Source organism: Gnatocerus cornutus, chromosome 10, assembly GCF_029298725.1.
Source record: "Gnatocerus cornutus isolate USDA-ARS CGAHR chromosome 10, icGnaCorn1.1, whole genome shotgun sequence".
Classification (NCBI taxonomy): Eukaryota; Metazoa; Arthropoda; class Insecta; order Coleoptera; family Tenebrionidae; genus Gnatocerus; species Gnatocerus cornutus.
The window spans coordinates 8,941,805-8,963,028 of NC_142242.1; the positions used below are offsets into that span (position 1 = coordinate 8,941,805).

General features: G+C 34.5%; 1 protein-coding gene across 1 annotated transcript; it reads left to right on the plus strand.

The window, feature by feature from the left end:
• Positions 1–1,843: 1,843 nt before the first annotated feature.
• Positions 1,844–10,598, plus strand: LOC148167650 (uncharacterized). The gene is made up of 6 exons (XM_088046922.1): positions 1,844–2,069; positions 2,128–2,219; positions 2,272–2,504; positions 2,606–2,726; positions 10,047–10,215; positions 10,345–10,598. The coding sequence occupies exons 1-6, from the start codon at positions 2,060–2,062 to the stop codon at positions 10,596–10,598; spliced, it is 879 nt and encodes a 292-aa protein (XP_087903048.1). The 5' UTR covers positions 1,844–2,059.
• Positions 10,599–21,224: the final 10,626 nt, after the last annotated feature.

Sequence of the window (21,224 nt, forward strand, 5' to 3'; positions counted from 1 at the left end):
ATTTTTCTACCATGCTTTTTCTTCTTTTGTTTTAATTTATGTTCCCGAAATTTATTAACGTATATTCCCGGAGTATCAAATCCCGCATTGTTTTTTAAAAATTTATATACAAAAGTATGATCACTATTAAAATTCAATGCTGCCGCATAACATCTCCCTTGGTAAGACCCGGCAAGAGAAAAGTTAATTCGTTTTCCACCTACAAATTTATTAACGACAGAATTGAAACATTCCACTGTTATTATCCACGTCGTAAAGTAAACTAACTGACAAATTCGCGACTCTATTTAATGCAGGTAAAAATATATCGTAGAGAGAACTATTTTTAAAATTATTATACTCAATCAAATTTGTGGTATTTCCAACTTTATTACAAAAATAAGTTGCGCATTTACTGTGATCACCGAATATATGAGCAGGTCCATTATGAATGTCTCGTTTTAAATTTTCGATTTTTTCTGAGAATGGCAAATTTTCATTTTTTCTGTATCTAATCGCACTTACTACAGCTGTTTTAAATTTAAGTATATTTGTTCGCAAAAATTTTCTAACTTGAAGGTCTGTTCTGGGAATTTTTGAAATTTCGCGCAATTTTGTACAATAATTTCTTAAAACATGATTTCTACACTCAATTTTTTGAATAAAATATGTTGGTCCATATGGTATTGCTGCTTGAATTTTCTTATACACACTACTGTCTCCATCACCGATAATAAACATAATAACATTAAACGACAATTTTGCTTTTCCTGTGTGGTTCTGACTTAAAAAATATTAACTAATATAGAAACTATGATAATTTAAAATGTTAAAATTGTTAAAAATGAATTAGGGAACTATTTTTATTGATTATCGGGATGTATTATTATGAAGAGTTAATTTTTAAATCACAGAAAACAACAAAGTAAAAAAGGCCCAAAAACTCATGTGTCAGGTAAAAGGTTTGGTTAAAAAAAATTAAATGCGTTTTTCTCAAATAAAAATAATAAAATAATAAGTAATTTTAAACTTTCCCCGGCGACCAGTGAGGAAAAATTTCGGACTACATTTACGAAAATTACATTTTTCAATTAAAAAACATTCTGCCATTACGTACTATGGAAACTGGAAATTTGCGGATTTTATACATACATTTTCCATTAATTTTCCATTTTTCCATTTTCCATTTTTACCTACTAGAACCAGAAATTTCACGGGCTCAAAACGCAGAGAAACTCAAATCCTGATATTTAAACTCATCTTTGGTCCAACACGAATTTATTGTTCCAACCGCTGGGTTTCTTAGGAAATGGCAGGTCAAGCGACCGTTTCCATAAAGTTTATGATTCCCTCATTACCAAATCCTCGGTAATCCCTTTTGGCAGCTGTCAATCAAAGGTGTTGTTAAAGTTGCATTCTTTTCAAACAGAAATTTTCGGGCAGGCTCGTAGACCCAAGAACTATGAAACGTCCAAAAAGATTAACTCCGATAGTATAAGCAATATTTTAGAAAAGTCCAGCAGAGCGTCCCTGCAAGGGACTATTGCTCCGCAGGTTGGTCCAGAGTCAAAGACGAACAAAGACAATAAAATCAGTACACAATATAATCGAATTATCAGAGATACTAAAACTAAAGAACTTTTAAATAAATAGAAACAAAGGAATTTGGTTTTGTTTATGACAAGAGAGTTATTCTAGAAAACTTTGATACAATACCATTTAGATTTTAATTCTTTTATTAGTTGTTAATTAAAATTAATGAATCAATTAATAATAGATATATGCAATACAATATACAGATCGTCCAAATAGGTATTGGTATTTTAGATTTTATTTTGCTGGCGAGTGGGGACACTGACTGTCAACTTACTCCTGTCAATAGTGTCAATATCAATAATGTAAATAAGTGTAAAAGTGTAATAATTTTAAGTGGTAAAGTGCTGATTACCGGTATTGGTGATATAGGTCTGAGGACCTGGAGACCCTAAAAAACAGAAGAAGAAGAAGAAGAAGAAGAATTTTAAGTGTTGTGTGGTGTAAATTTAATCCATAGAACACCGATCAATCGTCGTCGTCCGAAATGGCAAGAGGTATCTATTCTTGAATTGTAAAAAAGTGAAAAAAACTGTTTTTTTTTTAAATTTTCAGATAAGATAGAAGAACTTTTAAGTAGTTGGATTGAGATACAGCAGGGTCGCCTTGACAAAATGACAAAATTTAATGGGAGAGTTAAATTGGAGGTAATTTAATATTATTATATATAAATTTATATTTAATCAATTTTAATTTCAGGGTTCTACATTTTATGCCGAGGTAACAATTAATAAGACGCATTTGATAATTGACCCGTGCGATAAGAGGAGAGACGGACATATGTTTAATGAATCGCGCCATAGAGGTGCAAAAGAAATTAGGGCAACAGGGATCAAACTTACACGAAGATTCGGGAAGTCAAATTTTTACATTTTTTTACGGTCGGCCAAGGTTCGCAATCTTCTCTTGAGAAAAATTCGAATCTTGATAGGGTAAGAAAACATTCTAATCCGTTTTTTAATTTTTGATTTAAATAGTTACTGTGTACATAGTTCAAATGAAAATTGCATAATTAATATTTGTGTTTTTGCAGGGATGAGTCCACAGACTTATCGGAATCTATATCCTCGTCGGGCTCCACAGGCACGTCTGAACCCACAGACACATCAGAACCCACAGGCACAGCAGAACACACATACAAACCCACAGGACACGTCTGAATCCACAGATTTAAGATTCAAATAACGACGCTATATTTTTAATATGTATTTGATCAATAGACGAGTAGGTATTTAACTATATCGTTTTTTGCCTAAACTCTAAATCTATAAGGAATTAAGAAAATTTTAATTTTTAACAAACGGGGTAGATTTGATAAAAAATTGGTATGTGCTAAACAAAGTCAAAATGATTAAAAAAAAACAAAGTGCTGAAGGGGGCTTATATGCTTAATGTTTTATTAAAATTCGCTTTGCATGCTACGCACTAGTTCACTGTGTGGACGCTCATGAGGGCTTTGCCCGAAATTTGTTCAATGGGTTGATTTCTAGAGTCATTAAATTTGAACTGTTGTGCTGAACAGACCCATCTACATGAGTTTCTATAGCATGCCTTCTACCAAAGAACATTAAGAGTAAAGAACTACCATTCTTATGGGGCTCGGTGGGACGACTCAATTGTTGCGAAAATTTTTAAATGAGGGCGCATCAGTACAATTTTTCACTAAATCGTATTTAAAGTAGCTTGCTTTCAAACCTGCACATTGGAAGATATAGACCGGCCAAGAATTCTTTACTGGCCCGAAATAGTGCCAAGAAAGGATACCTAGTACAATTTCTTGTTGACAGAGGGTAGTTTTAAAAATAGACTTTTAAGAACACTTGGTGGAAATCCCATTTGTTTGATAGATTTATTACCTCAGGTAGCAATCCCTTTTGGCCTCCACCGACTTATGTTTGGTTGTGAAGTCTGTCGGATCTTATGGGTGGATTAACGCAACCATGATTGGATACAGACTACTAATTACTGAATTTGTAAATAAGTTGCAAAGAACTCAATGGTCTAATTCTACAACTATATTGAAAGCACCCTTAAAATGTATCAGAATTTCGACTAATGAATATTTGCCGCGGTCCCTACTTCTAAGTATTAAATGATGCGAGTGCTTTTCATTAGCATGAATAGCGACAGCTAAATTACAATGGAACTGAATTATGAAAACGCAGCATTAAGACAAGTACTCATCACACCAATAACAACAACGCAGGCCCAAGAGGAGCATCAGATCAGAACGTTAGATTTGATTCGATTGTTAAAAAGAAAAATATTGTTTCACTGAGAGCAGAGTGTAAATTTGGAAAATGTCATTCTTTTTTTCCACTCTTCTCTTCGACCCACCAGAAGCCCTCTATTAACGCCCAAAATAAAGGCACTTTATTGCTACAGAGCTCGTTAGAAACCAAATTTATAGGAAAATATTATTCCAAAATAAAATTTTAATGATACTTTTTTCAAGATTCTCTCAACGTAAATTTTATGTTTATGTCGAAGTTTATGTTTATTGGGAATAAGCACTTTAGTCTCGATTTTAGTAGGACATTGAAAATATTCAAAAATTGTCAAAAATACACCTTGAATAATTTTTATTAGAAAGTTTTATGGGACTTTTTTTGCGTTCTGTAAACTGCACCTATCATACTGTAGCAATTTACAGAAGCTCAATAAAAAACTTAATCCAAAGTTAACATTAATTTGGCTTTTTAGAGGTCTGATCTTATGATATCGGTGTTAAATTAAAGTCTCAATGTTCTGTTAACTGACCCTAAATTTCGAGATTATCAAAAAAAAAAAATCATGTTGCTACAAATACTAGACACTATATATTATGTAATTAAACATCTACATTACAATCTTCAAAGATACTTTTTCTCAAACTCTAATACGTGTTTACATTTGTGGTATTTACAAAAGGTATTTTCTCATAAAATACTTCGCTTCACCTTTCATAATATCCTACCTGGGTGTAATAAACTGGGCTAGAATTTTCAGAAGCGAGGTTTGAAATGCAACAAGAAGAATGTACCTAAAAGATTTATTGCTTCAGGTACGTACCGCCGCAGACATACCCCCTTTGGGGAGGTTAAAAAGAGACATCTACTAAGTAATAGGAAAAACGTCAGCAAAAGCGCATAATAGTTTCTCGCCTAGGAGGCGCATTTTTAAATTTTAAAGACTGCCATCTGTTATCTCAGACTGTCCCTGCTCAAAAAGGCCGGCAGAGCTAACGCCATCTGGATCATCATAACGGCCTTCCATGAGAACCAAACTTTAACATGGGATCGGTCATTCTGTATATGAATTTTCTTTGCTTCTACCTTATAAAAACAGGGTAAAATCATCAAAAAAACAAAGTGTTCTGAGAGGGCCTACTAGTACAAAATTCAAAACAGGGTAAAATATTTGAAAACAAGGTGAAATTCCTTATTTTAAGTGTTTTTAAAAGGGGAATTTGTTTGAACGAAACCATATTCACAATTGATAAAACAGGATATATTTCTTAAAATTTTGACTTTTTTAAAAAAGGGTGACTTCGAAAACCCGGGAAGATTCTTTAAAAATTTTAACTTTTTAAAAGTTATTTTGAAAACCAGGCTGAAAGCATAAAAAATGTGTTGTGTTCTGAGGGGGCCTTACTAGTAGTGTTATTTCATTTTATATTAATCTTTTATGAATTGTTTTGTTATAAACATTTGTTATAATATTGTTTAAAAAGGGAAGATGTTATAGACAACTAGTTATACAGTTAAGCATTGCCATTGATGACCTTGTAACTGTAACTGTACAATATGCAATACATCTAACAATAACCCTATGTTTGATTCTACATAATATGTAATAACAATAAAACATACAGAGTGTCCCAGAACTCGCGTAGAACCCGTTAACCACAGATTCTGTATAGCTACTTGTATATGAATATGCAAAAAAAAATAAAAAAATTAAGTCATTAGTTTTTAAATTAGAGCAATTTGAAGTTGACCAATCACAAATTTTCAACTAATTGTACCCGAACTACACTTTCCTTGTTACTTAGCAATATCAAGACTTACGAGATAATGTGGCGTTAGAATCGTTAGCAAATCACTGTTATCAGCATGATGGAGCACTAACACATTTTGCTCTTAATGTTAAAGAATTTTTAAATAAACAATATCCAAATCGCTGGATAGGGCGCGGAGGTCCAATAGCTTGGATTTATCTTAGATTTACCGTTTATTTAGTGTTTACCGTGTGCCAGTGGAAAATGTTGATATTTTGCAACACAGGCGATGGCTGAAGTAACACCACAAATGTTGGCAAATGCCAGGAACAATTTATTAAGAAGAGCAAGACTTTGTATTGAAGTCGGTGGTGGTCACTTCGAACACCTGTTATAAAATTTAGTTAGTTTAATTTCGATTCGTTTCATTTGGTTTAGTTAAGTTTAGTTGCTTTTAGGTTAAATGTCATTGTAACAGAACACACCAAAGTTGATCAAACAACTTTTGGATATTTTTTCTCAACAATTCGGATAAATGTTTCTAAGGAAACGCAATCATTTTTTGAAAATACCTTTCGAGAAAGAGATTTGATTGGTTGAAGTAAAACCGTTTTTATTTTAATACTAAACATTATTTTACAAAATTGTACGGAGTACAAAAGGAGCCAATTGAATGAAACTCAGACGGAGTTTCGACTCCATTTTATATAAAATGTCTTTGCAGCCAGTTGCTTTTTGATGTAGATAAAAATGCTATAGAATCCTACAATTCAGAAATAAACAAATTTATTGGTAGGAAAAAATACATTTTTCGTATACAGTATCGTATCAATGTAGATGTCTAGCCCCAGCAATCCGTTACAACATGTTTTTAAAGTCGGAAAGAAATTATACGAAGAAAATGTTGGCACAAGCAGGAGTGGAAGACAGATTGAAAATGCAAAGTCTAAAAATACAAATACAAAAAATACTAATCTTATTATGAAAAAAAACCCACATTACAATCTCGGATATGACAGATGACGACTTTGAGAGAAGAAAATATGATTTCTTAAACGATCTCAATCAGTGCAATGTTAATTTAAAATTGTACAATTTCCAAAAAGATGAAATCAATGTGTTACGTTTTATAAAACGCTATTCCTAATTTGAAGTAACTTTGTATTTGGGTACATAATTTGCCGGAATGCGGGGCGCTCTAGAGTCCGCATTTATGACAGGGCACTGTAAATGTCGTCAAACACCAAAGACGCCGCCTCCTTGGAAAGGAAATGTTTGTATCGAGCACACCTTTGGTAGGTAATTTTAGGTAATAAAATTGCTATAAATCGTCACTCGATTTTTGTGGTTTTATGATTAGTTTTGTTTACGGCGACCATATCATCATCATATCATAATGTTTATTAATTTATTCATTCAAGACAACGTCACTTTTGCGACGTGCAGTAACTGCACCAGCAGTTCAAAAAACTAACGCGTAGGCGATGCTTTGATAACAACATCTGCCTCAAGTCTCTCTCTAAGCCCGTCGAACCACCAAATTCCTGGAAACTTTGAATCAGTAAAGTAAAAAGTTTTCTAACTATTCCTCAAAATATTAATACAAGTGTCAATCCTTTGTTTGTAGCTAAAAGTAATGATCCTAGACATACCTTCCCGTAAACGTCAAATACTACCACCTTTATTAACACTCTTGTTACAGTTTGATGTTTTACTTACATGTCACCCTGTATATAATAGTGTTTTAATTTAATATTACATAATAGTCTAGATGATATCTATAAGCGGGATTTTAGCAGTTACATCTATTTTCTTAACACTACTGTTACAGTCTAGTGCTTTACTTAAATAACACCGGGTGTAATAAATCGTTTTAAGTAAATTTTTGATTGAACTTACCTCGTAGAAATATTCGCCTCGGTTTTTCATTTTATCTCTTTAACACTCTTAGAAAAGAATTTAAACGATTTAAGCTACCAGCATATACAAAAACAACCGACAGCGGCAACACCGAAAGTCGGAAAGAAGTGTGACTGCGGCCGTGAAGCCACAAAAACCTCCGAAGGTTTATGAAGTGGGGAGACAGTGAAGAATTCCACGAAACAATAGTCTGTTTGCTTGTCTGTAAATTAAGAAATTGTAATACAATGAAACTTCGATTATTCGGAGTAAATTCTAAACGGTTAGAGAAGGAACTCCTCCAAAACTAGCAAAACATACAGGAAGCAGAGAACGGATCCCAAAAACGACGTTATGATTATTAAAGATGTCGATATATTATCTGATTTTTTCAAGGGATGTCCACAACGTTAGAAAAGGTAAACGGCCATAAATTATATCTGAACGTTTACAGCCTAGTCTAACAGGTGTCGATGGTGATTAACAAAGTTTTAATACATGGTAAAAGTAGCAGTAATTAAAGCGGCAATTTTACCATTTGGTGAGAGAAAGATGAATACCATTTATAATACTATGTACTTAATTTTCTAATTTTGAGATTTTGTGCTTACTGTAAATATACAAGGTCTTTTTGAAATAGATTACCAAAAATTAAATACGGTCTTTGACAGTCTTAATGAATCGAATTAAAGATTATTTATGTTAAAGCCAAAGAGACGTATCTCCAAAAAATCGTTTTTGAGGTTAAGATATTTTGAAATAGTTTCCAAGTGTTATTGCCTTTTGTGAAAACACTAAGACAAATCTACAATTTTCAACTAGGTAAAATGACAAATACTTTTGGACGTATCTAAAAATAAGTCTGAAATGTTACATCAAAAAGACGTAACTAATATTTATTATATGAAATGAGCGAATCTGGTCTCATTTGAAGCAGATACGTTTTTTTGGCTCTAAATCCACATCAAACCGTCGCAATTCAATCAGACCCGTCCAGTCCAACAAACCAATTATACTTTTCTTACTGAGCTAACGTTATATTGTTGTCATAAAATTCTGCTATTGTGTAAAAGTTAATCACTTCATAAAACAAAAATTTCGAGTTGTAAATAACAGGACCGCTACCTGACATTTTTCTTCAGGATCGGATCGGGCAAACATGACTTATGAGGGGATGCGTGTCGTCGAAAAACCCCAAACCACTCACAACAATGCAGATGGTTATTTGCGGTTACCAAGTTTTATAGATGCAATATAGCCTTAGCTCAGTTGCAAAAGTATACCTTTGTTTAAAGTTTTATAAATTTCAGTAGTAGCGATGTAATGGTTTTTATATATTTACACTTTTCAGCTGTAAATACTGCAGTACATTACAATTTGCAATGAGTTTAGTGAAATATAATTATTTTGGTAAATTATTTATTCCTTATATGCACAAATTGAACATAGTTTTATATTAGATATACATATAGTAATTAGATATCTGTAACTGTCCTACAATTGCTAGAATTTAGTTAAATAGTTACTTTTATTATCAATTCAAAGTATCCAATTCAATAATCCCAAGTATGAAACTTCTAGAACGGGAAAAAAAAATTGTTGTTACAACACCAGTTTCAGCTGCAAAAAAATTTAATTATGTTGCTGGCAAGGTATCATTGGTTTTGGAAACCGACGGAATTCAAATAGATGACGGTAAATCATAAGTATCCTTTAAATCAAAAATTTTTCTTCATTTAAAATAAGACAAATTTTGAACCGATAATAACATCAGTTGTAGCTCTTTGTTGAGCTTAACATTAACACTAACGCTACCTTCAGATAAAAGTTGCACTACGTCTCTTGCGAGTAACGATAGTTCAATTCTCGACTTCTGCTGAACGAGAATTGGCAGTGGGGACCCCAAATCACAAAAACATGAAAGAATTTATACATTTAGTAGCTTCAGAAATAATGGCTGTCTGACAATATTTTCAACAAAGCCTGCAAAATTTTGGCAAACAAGCAGGTTTCTTTGTTTCCTGGCGTTTTTAATGATGAATTGGGGTAACATATTAAAGACATGAAAACTTGCGGCAAACCAAGTGTTCGCTCCTCAGGCACTTACAGAAAATACCAGGGTTGCGGCTGTGCCCCCATCGATCGGGTGTTTTCGGGGTTTCCCGCCCTTACGGCCGCCCCTTCTTTCAATTCTTTTGATAAGATAAGTTAGTTGTTAAGTTAGTTGGTAAGAAAGTATCTAGTAAGAAAGACAGCAAAAAATAAACAATAAAACCAGAAGACGTTTTATAAATATTTCGAAATCCAAAGAACGTAGCACGCCACTTCGACCCAATAAACGCGGATGAAGTGCAAACATCAAGGTTACAAGAATTATAGGTTGCCTACAAACAGCTGCGTGCAGAGAGGAAAAGCGGGTGTAGCGCGTCATATGGTATCCACGATTCCTCCAACACATTACCAATAGGATTTTCTATGTATTTCAATAATAATTGAGTTATTACAATCACAACTACCAAATACTTTAAGACAATTGAATTGAAATCTATGTTTTCTCTATGACCCCAATTGGAGTCACACCTTTCCCGCTGGGTAGCAGGAGTTTATTAAGATAGTACATCTGAACGTCATCAGAAGTTACACGGCCCACGATCTTTTAGAAATACTCTCGGAGGGCCTGGAAGCTGTTGGTGTCCGAACCCAACAGGAAAAGGATGAGAAGTGGCAAGTGGCTGACCGACAAAAGGTTGGACTCGACAATCCGAGTACTAACCGGTAGAACGTACACGATATCCTCGGGAGAAGGAGGAGGATTCACTTGGATTGAGTGCAGCGAGGTCACACTGTTCAGCTGTTACTTCTCACCTAACGCGAATCTGACGAGTTTTGATTAGGCCGCGCGATCAGAAGATGCAAAGGCAGGGTCATTGTAGCTGGCGACTTTTACGCTAAGTCTTACTGGTGGAACTCTGGTACGGAGGATGAAAGAAGAAAGATCCTGGCGGAGCTGATGAGTCAGACAAATATGACCCCTATGAATATAGGAAGCCTACCGACCTTTTCTAGAATAAGAAATGGCCACGAGCAAACGTCGGCAATCGACGTCACTTTTGTCAATCCAGCAGGCGCAAGATCCTCCAAAAACTGAAGGGTGCTGGAACTCATGCTCAGAACTCATGTCCCAAAGAGCAAGATAGGGTGCCGACAGCAATACAGATGGTAAATTTCAAATCAAAAATTGATTAAGTTTAATAGTATTCGAGAAAGGATTAAAAATTAACAACCAATCCTGGAAGCTTATTCTAGAGGTGGAGTCAAAGGCCATCCCAATTTCAACGAGAGTCTGACCAATAGACGATAGTATGTGTCCATAGTTACCGATGTTCAAATTCTGTTCAGCTTCCGGATTGGCTACCAATTTTTTGTCTACTCGATTATTTTTTAGCACCAAAATTGACTGATGCACACATTAATCCCACAAACAAAAAAAAAAGGAAAGTTTCATTGGCGGTTCAGGTGCTGAGCGCAACATACATAGTCTTACAGGAATTACCTGCTGAAGCTGCAGCAACCATTGAGTTTATCAAAAAATTTGATAAACTATTTGATATTTTAAACTCGTCAACATTCGGACATCTTGTTTTTTTTTTTAAAGTTCGCGGTTTTTCGATTATGGCGAGTCATTTAAATTTGGCGGTACTAGGTTTTAGATCATCACAGAATTTTGGTCCCGTGACTAAGATACATTGATAGTGTATCGTAGTGGAAAAGGGTTTGTTGTGATTACAGGCGTAAGCTGATATCAAAGATGGTCGGCAAGAAGAGACAAGCAAGTTCCAGTGGCACCTGGAGCACCAAAACTCCCAAAAGAGGACCGTTAATAGCAACCACAATTCGGAATAAAAGAACATCCAAGAAGCAACCAGAACCAATAAATCCGAAGCAATTGTCTGTTCTTCTCCAAGAAAAGACTCGAATGGAGGAAGAGATCCGAAAAATAACGGAAGTGGGGGCGACCGACCAGCCGGAAGTGAGGGCGAGTACCTCTTCAAGAGAAGTCTGTAATACGGTGAGTCGCCAAATTTCTAGCGAGCCCGATTGAAAACATTTGGCGCTCGACCTATTTTCAAATGTTCCACACATTTCAAACCAACCCATCCAAGAACACTCCACTTTGTCACGCGCTCAAGGTTTCCTCGCTGAGCAGTCTCAACTGTCATAGTGGTAGAAACCACTGTACAATTCAATCCATTTTCAATTCCACTTCCAACAGCACCGGGAAACTCCAGAAGAACGTGTTAAAAAGGGGAACTCGTCTGGTTGCGGCTGCAAAACCCTCAACTTTTCGTTGAATCAAATTTGTTCGCAAAGATCATTTCGTCCCTGATAATCTTTTACCCCAGGTAATTTAGGGTTTCAACGTGGCACCATTACCCCAATTGTCGAGACAAGGTTTGACACGAAAATACTCCAGAAAAAAATCTCTCATCGTGAAAATGAGCTGAAAAAAAAATTAAGGAGATTTGAGTCGTTTCAATCACAAAATTTTGTCTCCTCTTGGTGTCGTTTCACCTCCCCAGATTTCAGTCGATTTAGGGAGTTGGTCTCTTTTACCTCACATTTTAATTTTTCAACAACCCTCGTCTGCTCTTCTAGATTCAAGCAGCGAGTTCACTTGCATACACTACCGCTCAAAAGTATTAGCCCACTTAAAAATATTATTAATTCTTTTGCGATTTCGCGGTTATTTCGGCTGATTCTGTGGTAAGCGATAATCATTGCACGCGTTTCCACACCTAACTTAACTTTCTTCACCATTTCTGTACAAAACTGTCACTATTTTTTTAAGAAAAACTTGAAGAACGATAAACTTCCGCAACCAAAAATTAAAGAAGATTGTTGTCAAACACCTTCACGATATTAAAAAAAACGGTAAACGTCAATCAACACTTTCGTTTTTACATTTATAGACTGATGAATTGTGAATATATGTGAAACGATAACTTTTTCAAAATTCCGAAAAGTACATTAAAAAATAAAAAATTGATATTTTCTAAAACATCCAAAAAAGAAAAAAATTGCTGTTAGCATCGATGGAGTATATAAACATGGAAACAAAAAACGCCAAACAAAAGCGGAAGAAAGAAATTATATTGGAGTTACTTAAAAAAATGTTAGTGGGCAAATACTTTTGAACGGGAATGTAAATAAAGATAATTTTCTGGCTTTCAACACCAATCGGAAAATCTCCAGTCTTCCAGTTTATTCCACTTTCATCCGGAGAGCCACAAGACACCAAAGTTTTCGAATCAAAATGCAAGTTTGGCTTGAGTTCTCTTTCGGTCAAGACTTGTCATCTTCAGGCGTTTTCTTAGTTGTCAAAAACTTGATTCGTCCAGTCATCTTGGGCATGAATTGGCTCAACACTGGCGACGCGTTACTCGATTTCCCAAAGTCAACGTCTCCACGTTAATCCACGAGTCCAGAAAATTCGTCCTAATTTCAAGTAGATTCAGCAGTTTGTGAAGAAGAAGCTAGGACGAACATCTGTCAGTTCGTCCCTGTCACACAGCGAAAAGCAGCATCATCGAGTATCATCGCTTAAATAAACGACAAGTACTTGAAATTTCGGACCTGTTCAAAATTTTGCTCGACGATTGATGAAGTAAATGCATTTTCGAAAACGCAAATTCAGTTGTTTGTTCAAAAAAAAAACCGATAGCGTCCGATAGTTGCTTGGACCGTAGACGAGGTTGCAGCTTTCTTTGTGTGAAAGTCCAGAATCTTTTTTTTCCATATTTGAACTACTGAAGTGATTCTCTACAACGCTCTGAACTCGGAATTCGTAAATTTTGAAACAGCCTGTATAAATAAAAAAAAAAACTTCTTCAAACTTGGACCCACAGAATGGCTTAGTCTCGGTTAGAATAGCTAGAAATGACAATAGGGTCATATTTGACATAGATGAAGATGAGATATTTTTCTTACTTCACCGGAGTTATTAAATGGAGTAGTAGATGATGCTTCCAGTGGACTATCCACATCAAAGCAATCGACGTGTAGTGAACGTCTTGAAGTTTGAGTAAATTAAACTCAAGAGCTTGCTTTAAAAATTTAGACATAGCACTAGCTTTTACTATTTAGTTTTAGTTATTAGTATTAGCGCATGCTACAATTTATGTGAATAAGCTTGTGCTACAACTTGGGCTAAAAAACTGTAGCATTTACCTCAAACATATATTGTAAATAAACCAGCATAACCTAAAACTACCATCTTAAGATTACAATGTAAACAGATGATTACGGAGATTAAAATCGTAGCGATATCGGTTTGAATACAAAAGAAAAATACCTACCAACAGCATTTATTAGTTCTTTCTCTTTAACAATTCTTATACTAGTGATTTATGCAATAAACCCGAACTTTCTAACAGTGTTAATTACAAATTCGTACTCTTGGAGCAACGTTTGGTCGTTTTTAATAAGTCTCAACTACCAAAAACCAAATAAAAGGCATTGGAAGAAATACATCTGTTCCGAAGATTTGTCATCCGTTCGGACAAATTCGGGTAAAGACCCAAGAAAGGTAAAAGGTCCCAACCAGAGTTTACCTGGGTCCTTCCCGACCAGAGTTATAATATTCCCTCTATTTATTCTACAGAGTTAAGTCAGTCTAGTTCAGATGTCCTGATTCCATAAAACATGTTCCATTTCAAAGCACTTGTTCGGCTGTGGTATGTAAATAAACTAGTTTAAAATTAAAATCTCAAATCATTGGTCCTTCGATTCTGATCGAACCGGGTTTAGCGCAATTTTAGCAATTTTTGCTGATTGAGACTTAGGCGATTTTTCGCGACTAACCTGGTAAGTAATGGTTACTGCGGTAAGTCAAACCGTTACATTTTCGCATGAGTTGGTATGTGAGGGGAAATTCAATGACGTCATTGTTTTATGTCTTTTCACTAACCACAACTTACCCCGCTCGAGAACTGTGTTACATGTGATATGTGTGAGGAATGTCAACTGCACATAACCTCAAGTCAACTTATTATAGATTATTATTATTATTAGAGATTATTATTAGATTAGATTAATGGTATTATTGGAGATGGAGGACATTATGTTAACCCTTAACCACCAAGGGGAGTATTATAACGTAGTCGTAGATTTGGAAACTGCTCAACAACTTCTAAATGGTAAGTTATTCGTGAATCAAATATTTTAAGAATGTTAGATTATTATGAAATGCATCTGTAGATCCCGACGCATATATCAAAACTGCATTACAGCAAGAGGGAAGCAATGAGCACCAAGAGATAGAAGGGAGCAATAACGCCAACAATAATAGAGCTACATGGGTTAGCAAAGGAAGGCCATCTCAAGAGGATGATGCAGCAACTAGTGCTATGCTAGAATTAAAAACGAAAATGGCGTCTAAGTTTAATGATAGAAAAAGCATTAAACAAAACTTGTGGAACTTCGTAGCGGAGGAGCTCCAAAGAGCTGGCTTTCATTTCGGCTCTAGCAATCAGTCTGCTGGTGATCGTGCTAATAAAATTTTATAGTACGAAATAATTAACTTGTAAAGATGTGTGCGATACCTAAAGCACCAAAAACATACAAACCAAGATGTGAAAATCCATCTGAACGCGAGTTTATACAATTGTATCGGTATACATCACCTAACGTGAAATGGTTAGCAAAGCATTTTCTTGGTAACTCGTGGCGGGGCGTTAAATCCAACGACAAAAATGATAGATATGTAGCTGAATCGGTAAAACATGATATAAAAATTACTAATCAGATTATTAAGAACGGGCTCGTCCATAGGGTTCCTATGGAGAAGATGTCGGAGTAAGCCAGCCAACGGTGTCAAATACTATTCGTTTTGTCACTGAAAAAATTGTTGACAAAGCTAAAGTTTGGATTAAGTTTTCTCAAGACAACGGTAGTATACAAGCAGAAAAGGAGCGCTGGCAACAAAAATATCAATTTCCCACCGTCACTGGTGCCATTGAGTGCACATTAGTTAAAATAAAAAATATTCATCAAAATCGACATGGCAATGAATATATTTGCAGAAAACAGTATCCTGCAATTAATGTCCAAGCGACCTGTAATGCCAATGAATTATTTACACGTGTTAGTGCAGAATGGCCTGGATCGGTGCATGACAGCAAATATGGAGTAATAAAATAAAAGTATAAATAATCTTATATGTCAAGTGTTAAGGTTGATTCCAAATGCAGTCCTCATTGAAGATCAAGGATATGGCATTGAACAATGTTTAATGACTCCATACAGAAATGCTGAACTTCCAGAACAAGTGACTTTTAATAATACGCATAAAGCAGAACGTTCTATAATTGAACGATGTTTTGGACAGTTGAAACAAATATTTCCAATACATTAAACACTGTCAGAATATCCTTAGAACGTATTCCTTCTCTTATTGTAGCCTGCTTTGTGTAACATAATGTAGCAAAGTATGTTAAAGATAATTATATTAGAGGAAGGTTTTTGTTATAGAAGAAAATGATGATGTTGTAGGCATCGAGGACGCAGCAGATAGAGTTCATCGTATGGATGAGCTTGCAACTGTAATTTTCCAAAATTTTAATAATCAAATACAGAGTGATTCTTATTAATATTATCATAGACGGCTTTGCAAATTTTGACGTAGGGCGTAGTGCAATTCGCTACTAGTTGAACGTGTAACACATAAGTGTAGAATTGACGGGGGTTAAAGTGCATGTATTAATTATTTTTCGGCAATATTGAATATTGAACTACTGCTATTTGTTATGCACCATTAAAGCGAACTGAACTGATGCAAATCTAGTGTAGTTAAAGCGAATTTTGGACAATTAAAATGGATTTATTTTACTACGAATATTACCACATGATACGCCTTTGGACTCCAACTTCGCTGTCACGCATCTGTCATCTGTCAAATCAGGTGTAAGTGTTAGATTTGCGAATTGCGGTTGTTACAAGACACATGAACACTTTTTGTGAGCTTGTATAATTGTTATGCTTGGTGACAAATAACAAAATAATGTTCACTAATAAATAATGTGCAAACCACGCAGTTTTTTCTAACTTGAGCAAAATCGTATAGTGTAAGAAAACACATGTTCAAAAAATGTCAACGCACCCTTTAATTAATATTAATAAGAAGCACCCTGTATAACAAAACTATATTATGTGAAAATGGCTCATATTGTTTAGAGTCATGTATAAAATGCGCCCATAAGTGGAAGTACCAAGTTTTTTTTCTGTTAAAGCATCTCAGAAATCAAACCAAAATTAATTTAAACCTATAATGCATTCACGATCTTTTTAGACCAGAGTAGGCCTTTTTTTTTTCTTTTTGTTGGCTTCAATGACTGACAGAGGTAGTTTTTTTACTGTCACATTTGACATGTGTCTTTCATGCATGCAAGTTTGCCACTTTTCTGATACCGGAAAAATCGTGTGTTTCCTTTTAATCGTGAAACTAACAGTTTAACGGCATTATCTTTAAAATATTGCAATAAAATGCCTAAAGTGATTTCGTTTTCGAACAAAAAATGTGCTATTTGCAGTTTCAAAAAGATCGGCTTGATTTAAGACGGGAACAAACGATCTGAGGTGTTACAAATATATTTTTTGTAAGGTGCAAGGTCCCATAGACGTTTGTTTTCAAAATATTTTTAGGTGCGGCGTGCAACCGTTTCCAATGTTCTGGACACCAAAGATGAAAAGTTTTGGCTCATAAGCGGCAACAATTAGACTTTTATGCGGAGAAAACAACACTTTTCAAAATTATTAAGTCTATGAGTTACAAACACAGAGAAGTAAACGATCACAACACTTTATGTAACAAAAACAATTCAAATTCTAAATTGCTGCACTTTTTAGTTAACGAAATTCGCCAAAGTTTGCTTTTAGTGTGAGATTCCATAACATAAAACCCTGGGTCAAATGCTAATTCGATCAAATAAACTTTTTTAAGGTTTTATGACTAGAATCAAGACCTGGCAGAAGTGCTTCTTGAGAATGGTAAACTTTTTGCCATTGGAATATACCAGCAGTAATGTCTTCCATTATGATTAATATTGCATTTGATGAAAAATAATTTCAAAATTTTAGGTAAAAATTCAATAAAATTATCAAGTTCTGAATGTTCGGTTCAAACTGGCAACAGAGGAAAGGTTTCAGACACAATTCATAACCAAAAAAAGGTGACAACTCCAATCGACAGAACAAATGTCAATCATTTTCAGGAAACTTTAGCTCACAAAGGTTGACTACCAACCAAGTTACTAGATTTCCATGGCTTGCCGCGGTCTAAAAAGATCGTGAATGCATTATATTGTGTTACAATACAGATTTTTTCAAAGAAAAAAACTGGGCAATGCTGCTCAACACTTTCTAATAAAATTTTACTTTACGTTTTTTTGATACCGAATATTATTAACTAGAAAGAGTCTAATTTCTAACAATGAAATTGTTATAAAAATGTTAACCAAACAGAGTTTGATCGTTTAAAAAAGAAAGCTTCAATCTTAGTTTAAAAAGCACATACTTCGTTTTGTTTTTCAATTTTGAGCTCAGGAAAAGCAACTACACCATAGTGAAATAAAAAATTCTGGCATAATCAAAAATTCTTGTTCTTCCTCCGTCAATATATTTTCTACTGGTGAGGTTTCTGTATTCTGTTCTAATTTCGTTTTCAACATGTGAATTACATTTAACTGTTTCAACAAAACGAGTCTATGTAATTCAGCAGGGCTGCGTTCATAAACATGACTCTGGGCGAAAGACGAAGTAAAATTTACCCAAAACCGTTCAAAAACTGCTAGGGCGTTTTGATAGTTGCACAAAGACAGCGTTCATAAACTTCACCCTTTAAATACCCGTGCGTTTCATAAACGCCAGATTCAGGACCACGGCGAAAAACACTCGACATGCGCAGATGATTGTAAATCAAAAAATAAAGCGGCGAGAATCAATAGGAAAAGTAAGGTTATAGTGTATGGTCTCAAAATGGACACACAATTATGAGACGTAACGCCAGAAAATTTTTATTTAGTGACCCAAAAGGACGGGAACCTGTTAACGACAGAAACAGAGCAAGTGTGTCTTCAACACAAAACAAGTACTGCCACTTTCTTTATGATTTTGATTTCTTGATATTAGGTGGAAATGTACGACGATGTGCTCCAGATGTTTAATATTGTCGCTAATAAATTAAACACTTCGTCCACTTCAAGTAAAAAAGAATATTCAGTATATTCATATCATGAACAGAAAAGTTCAGGATCGTACCGTGCAAAATGGTCACGTGAGACTATACTCTCTTTAATAGATGCGACAAAAATTTGAAACAGAGTTCACAACAACAAATGCAAAGCATGATGTGATATGGAAAAAAATTTCGAGGATTTTCAAAGATCAAGAACATCACTTCACCGCCACGCAATAATTTTGGTCCAATCATGACAAATAATAGACATTAAACAATTTAAAAAAGGGAGTTTAAAAAATTATGTTTTCTCCACACATACTTATTCTAAAACAGACTCATATTGCATGAAAAAATCAGAAGTTATTGAAATACATAATTTTCTTTTCGACCCATTTACAGACAATACTATGATTATTGGTAAAAAATTCAATGCTTGTGTTCCTTTTATGATTATCCATTTAATTCAAATATTTTAAATATTTTTAAAATAAGTGATTTATCCCAAGAATTAAAAATTTGGCCATTGTCTGATATAGAATTCAAATGTATGGTTCTGCCGTACCAGAATAACTCTTATGTATCTTTGCCATTATTACATACTAATTTTACGGAAGTCAAATAAAGTCCAGCTGATTGCTATCAGTCCACTCTTTTGTGTAAATTTTTCAAAATTTTTGGGTGTAAATCTGGTTTTCAAATCTTTAGGGTGAAAATTAGGGAAAAATTGAATAACGATTTTTGAGGTTAACACTTTGTCAAAGTTTGGTGTCTCAACATCTTACATTATTTCAGAATTAATTAAAGGTTTGTACCAAAAGAGAGATTTAAATAAGAATTTAACAAGTTTTGGCAAACTTTCGCAGGACGATTAGCTTCTACGCATGTCACAATTGATTCAAGGTCAAACGTTTTTTCAGCCAACCGATAAAAATTGCTAAGGGCTGCTGCCAACTTAACTTTTTAATGAGTGGACCGATAATAATGAGCTCTGGTATAGATAGTATTACCCATTTGTGTTCTTTTATACTTAATTTTTATTTCAAATATATAGTTTATTGTTTTTCAATTTATACAGGGTGGCCCATCTAAGACTTTCGGGCTCAATATCTTTGTTATTTATGAACGGATTTTTCCAAAATTTAAAATATAATTTCTTGAATAGGTAAGGATGATGTGACATTACCAGCGTCATCCTTGTCTTAAAAATGTTAATTTTACTTGTCTTATTTTAAATTTTAATTAGTTAAAAGTTATGTCATTTTATAAAACAGCAATAATTATACGCGTGTGCCAAAAATCAACCGTCTAGCAAGTCAAGTTGCCGAGAAAAAGACAAAAAAGGACCTCAACATTTCCAAAAGATACAAACTGATAGTCGGCTATGAAACAATTGACTTCTACAGCGAGTTTAGATTTTGGACATCCCTGACTTGTTGATGAATCCGTGACATTCCCCATGTAGCACCGGACGTCCATCGGACGTACAGTTCATGTCCAAAATGATCCATATTTATCCGTCTATGGATGGTGTGTTTATGGACATTTGTTGGCTGTACAATGGATGTACATTTTAGGACTGTTTTTTGATGGACACATAATGGATATCCACTGGATTTATATTTTGGGATTAATTACGGATGTACATTTTTCGACGTCCAATGGATATCCAATTTTGGACTATTCTTGGATGGACACATAATGGATATTCATTGGATGTACATTTTGGGATTCATTTGGGATGTACACTTTTTGACGTCCAATGGATATTCATTTTTGGACTATTCTTGGACAGACACATATTGGATATTCATTGGATGTACCTTTTGGGATTAATTAGGGATGTACACTTTTCGACGTCCAATGGATATCCATTTTTGGACTATTGTTGGATGGACACATAACGGATATTCATTGGATGTACATTTTTGGATTTATTTGGGATGTACACTTTTTGATGTCCAATGGATGTCCATTTTTGGACTATTGCTGGAAAGACATATAATGGATGTCCACTGGATGTACATTTTTTTATTAATTTGGGATGTACACATTCGGACGTCGAATGAATGTATATTTTTGGACTTTAGTTGTATAGACAGATAATGGATGTCCATTGAACGTAAAATTTGGAATTATGTATGGATGTACACTTATGTACATATATTCAATGAATCTACATTTCTGGACTATTTTTGAATGAACATGTAATGGATATCCATTGGATGAAAAATTTTGGATAAACTTTGAATACACCCCTACGGATGTTCGTTGGATGCACTTCTTGCACGCGGCTCCAAAAAAAACTTTTTTTAGTAAAGTAAATAATTTTCGCAATATTTGCCTCTCATCAAATTGTAGCATAAGGTTTGGTGTTTTTAGTAGTCCGAATGACAAAATCTATCAATTAGGATGGTGTGAGATATCAATCCGAGAATAGGAAGTAATAATGAAACATATTTTTCAAATTGAGATAGAGCATGGTGCTGTTTGGTTGACGATTTATATTAGATAATCCATTTAATAAATGCATGAATCTATTAT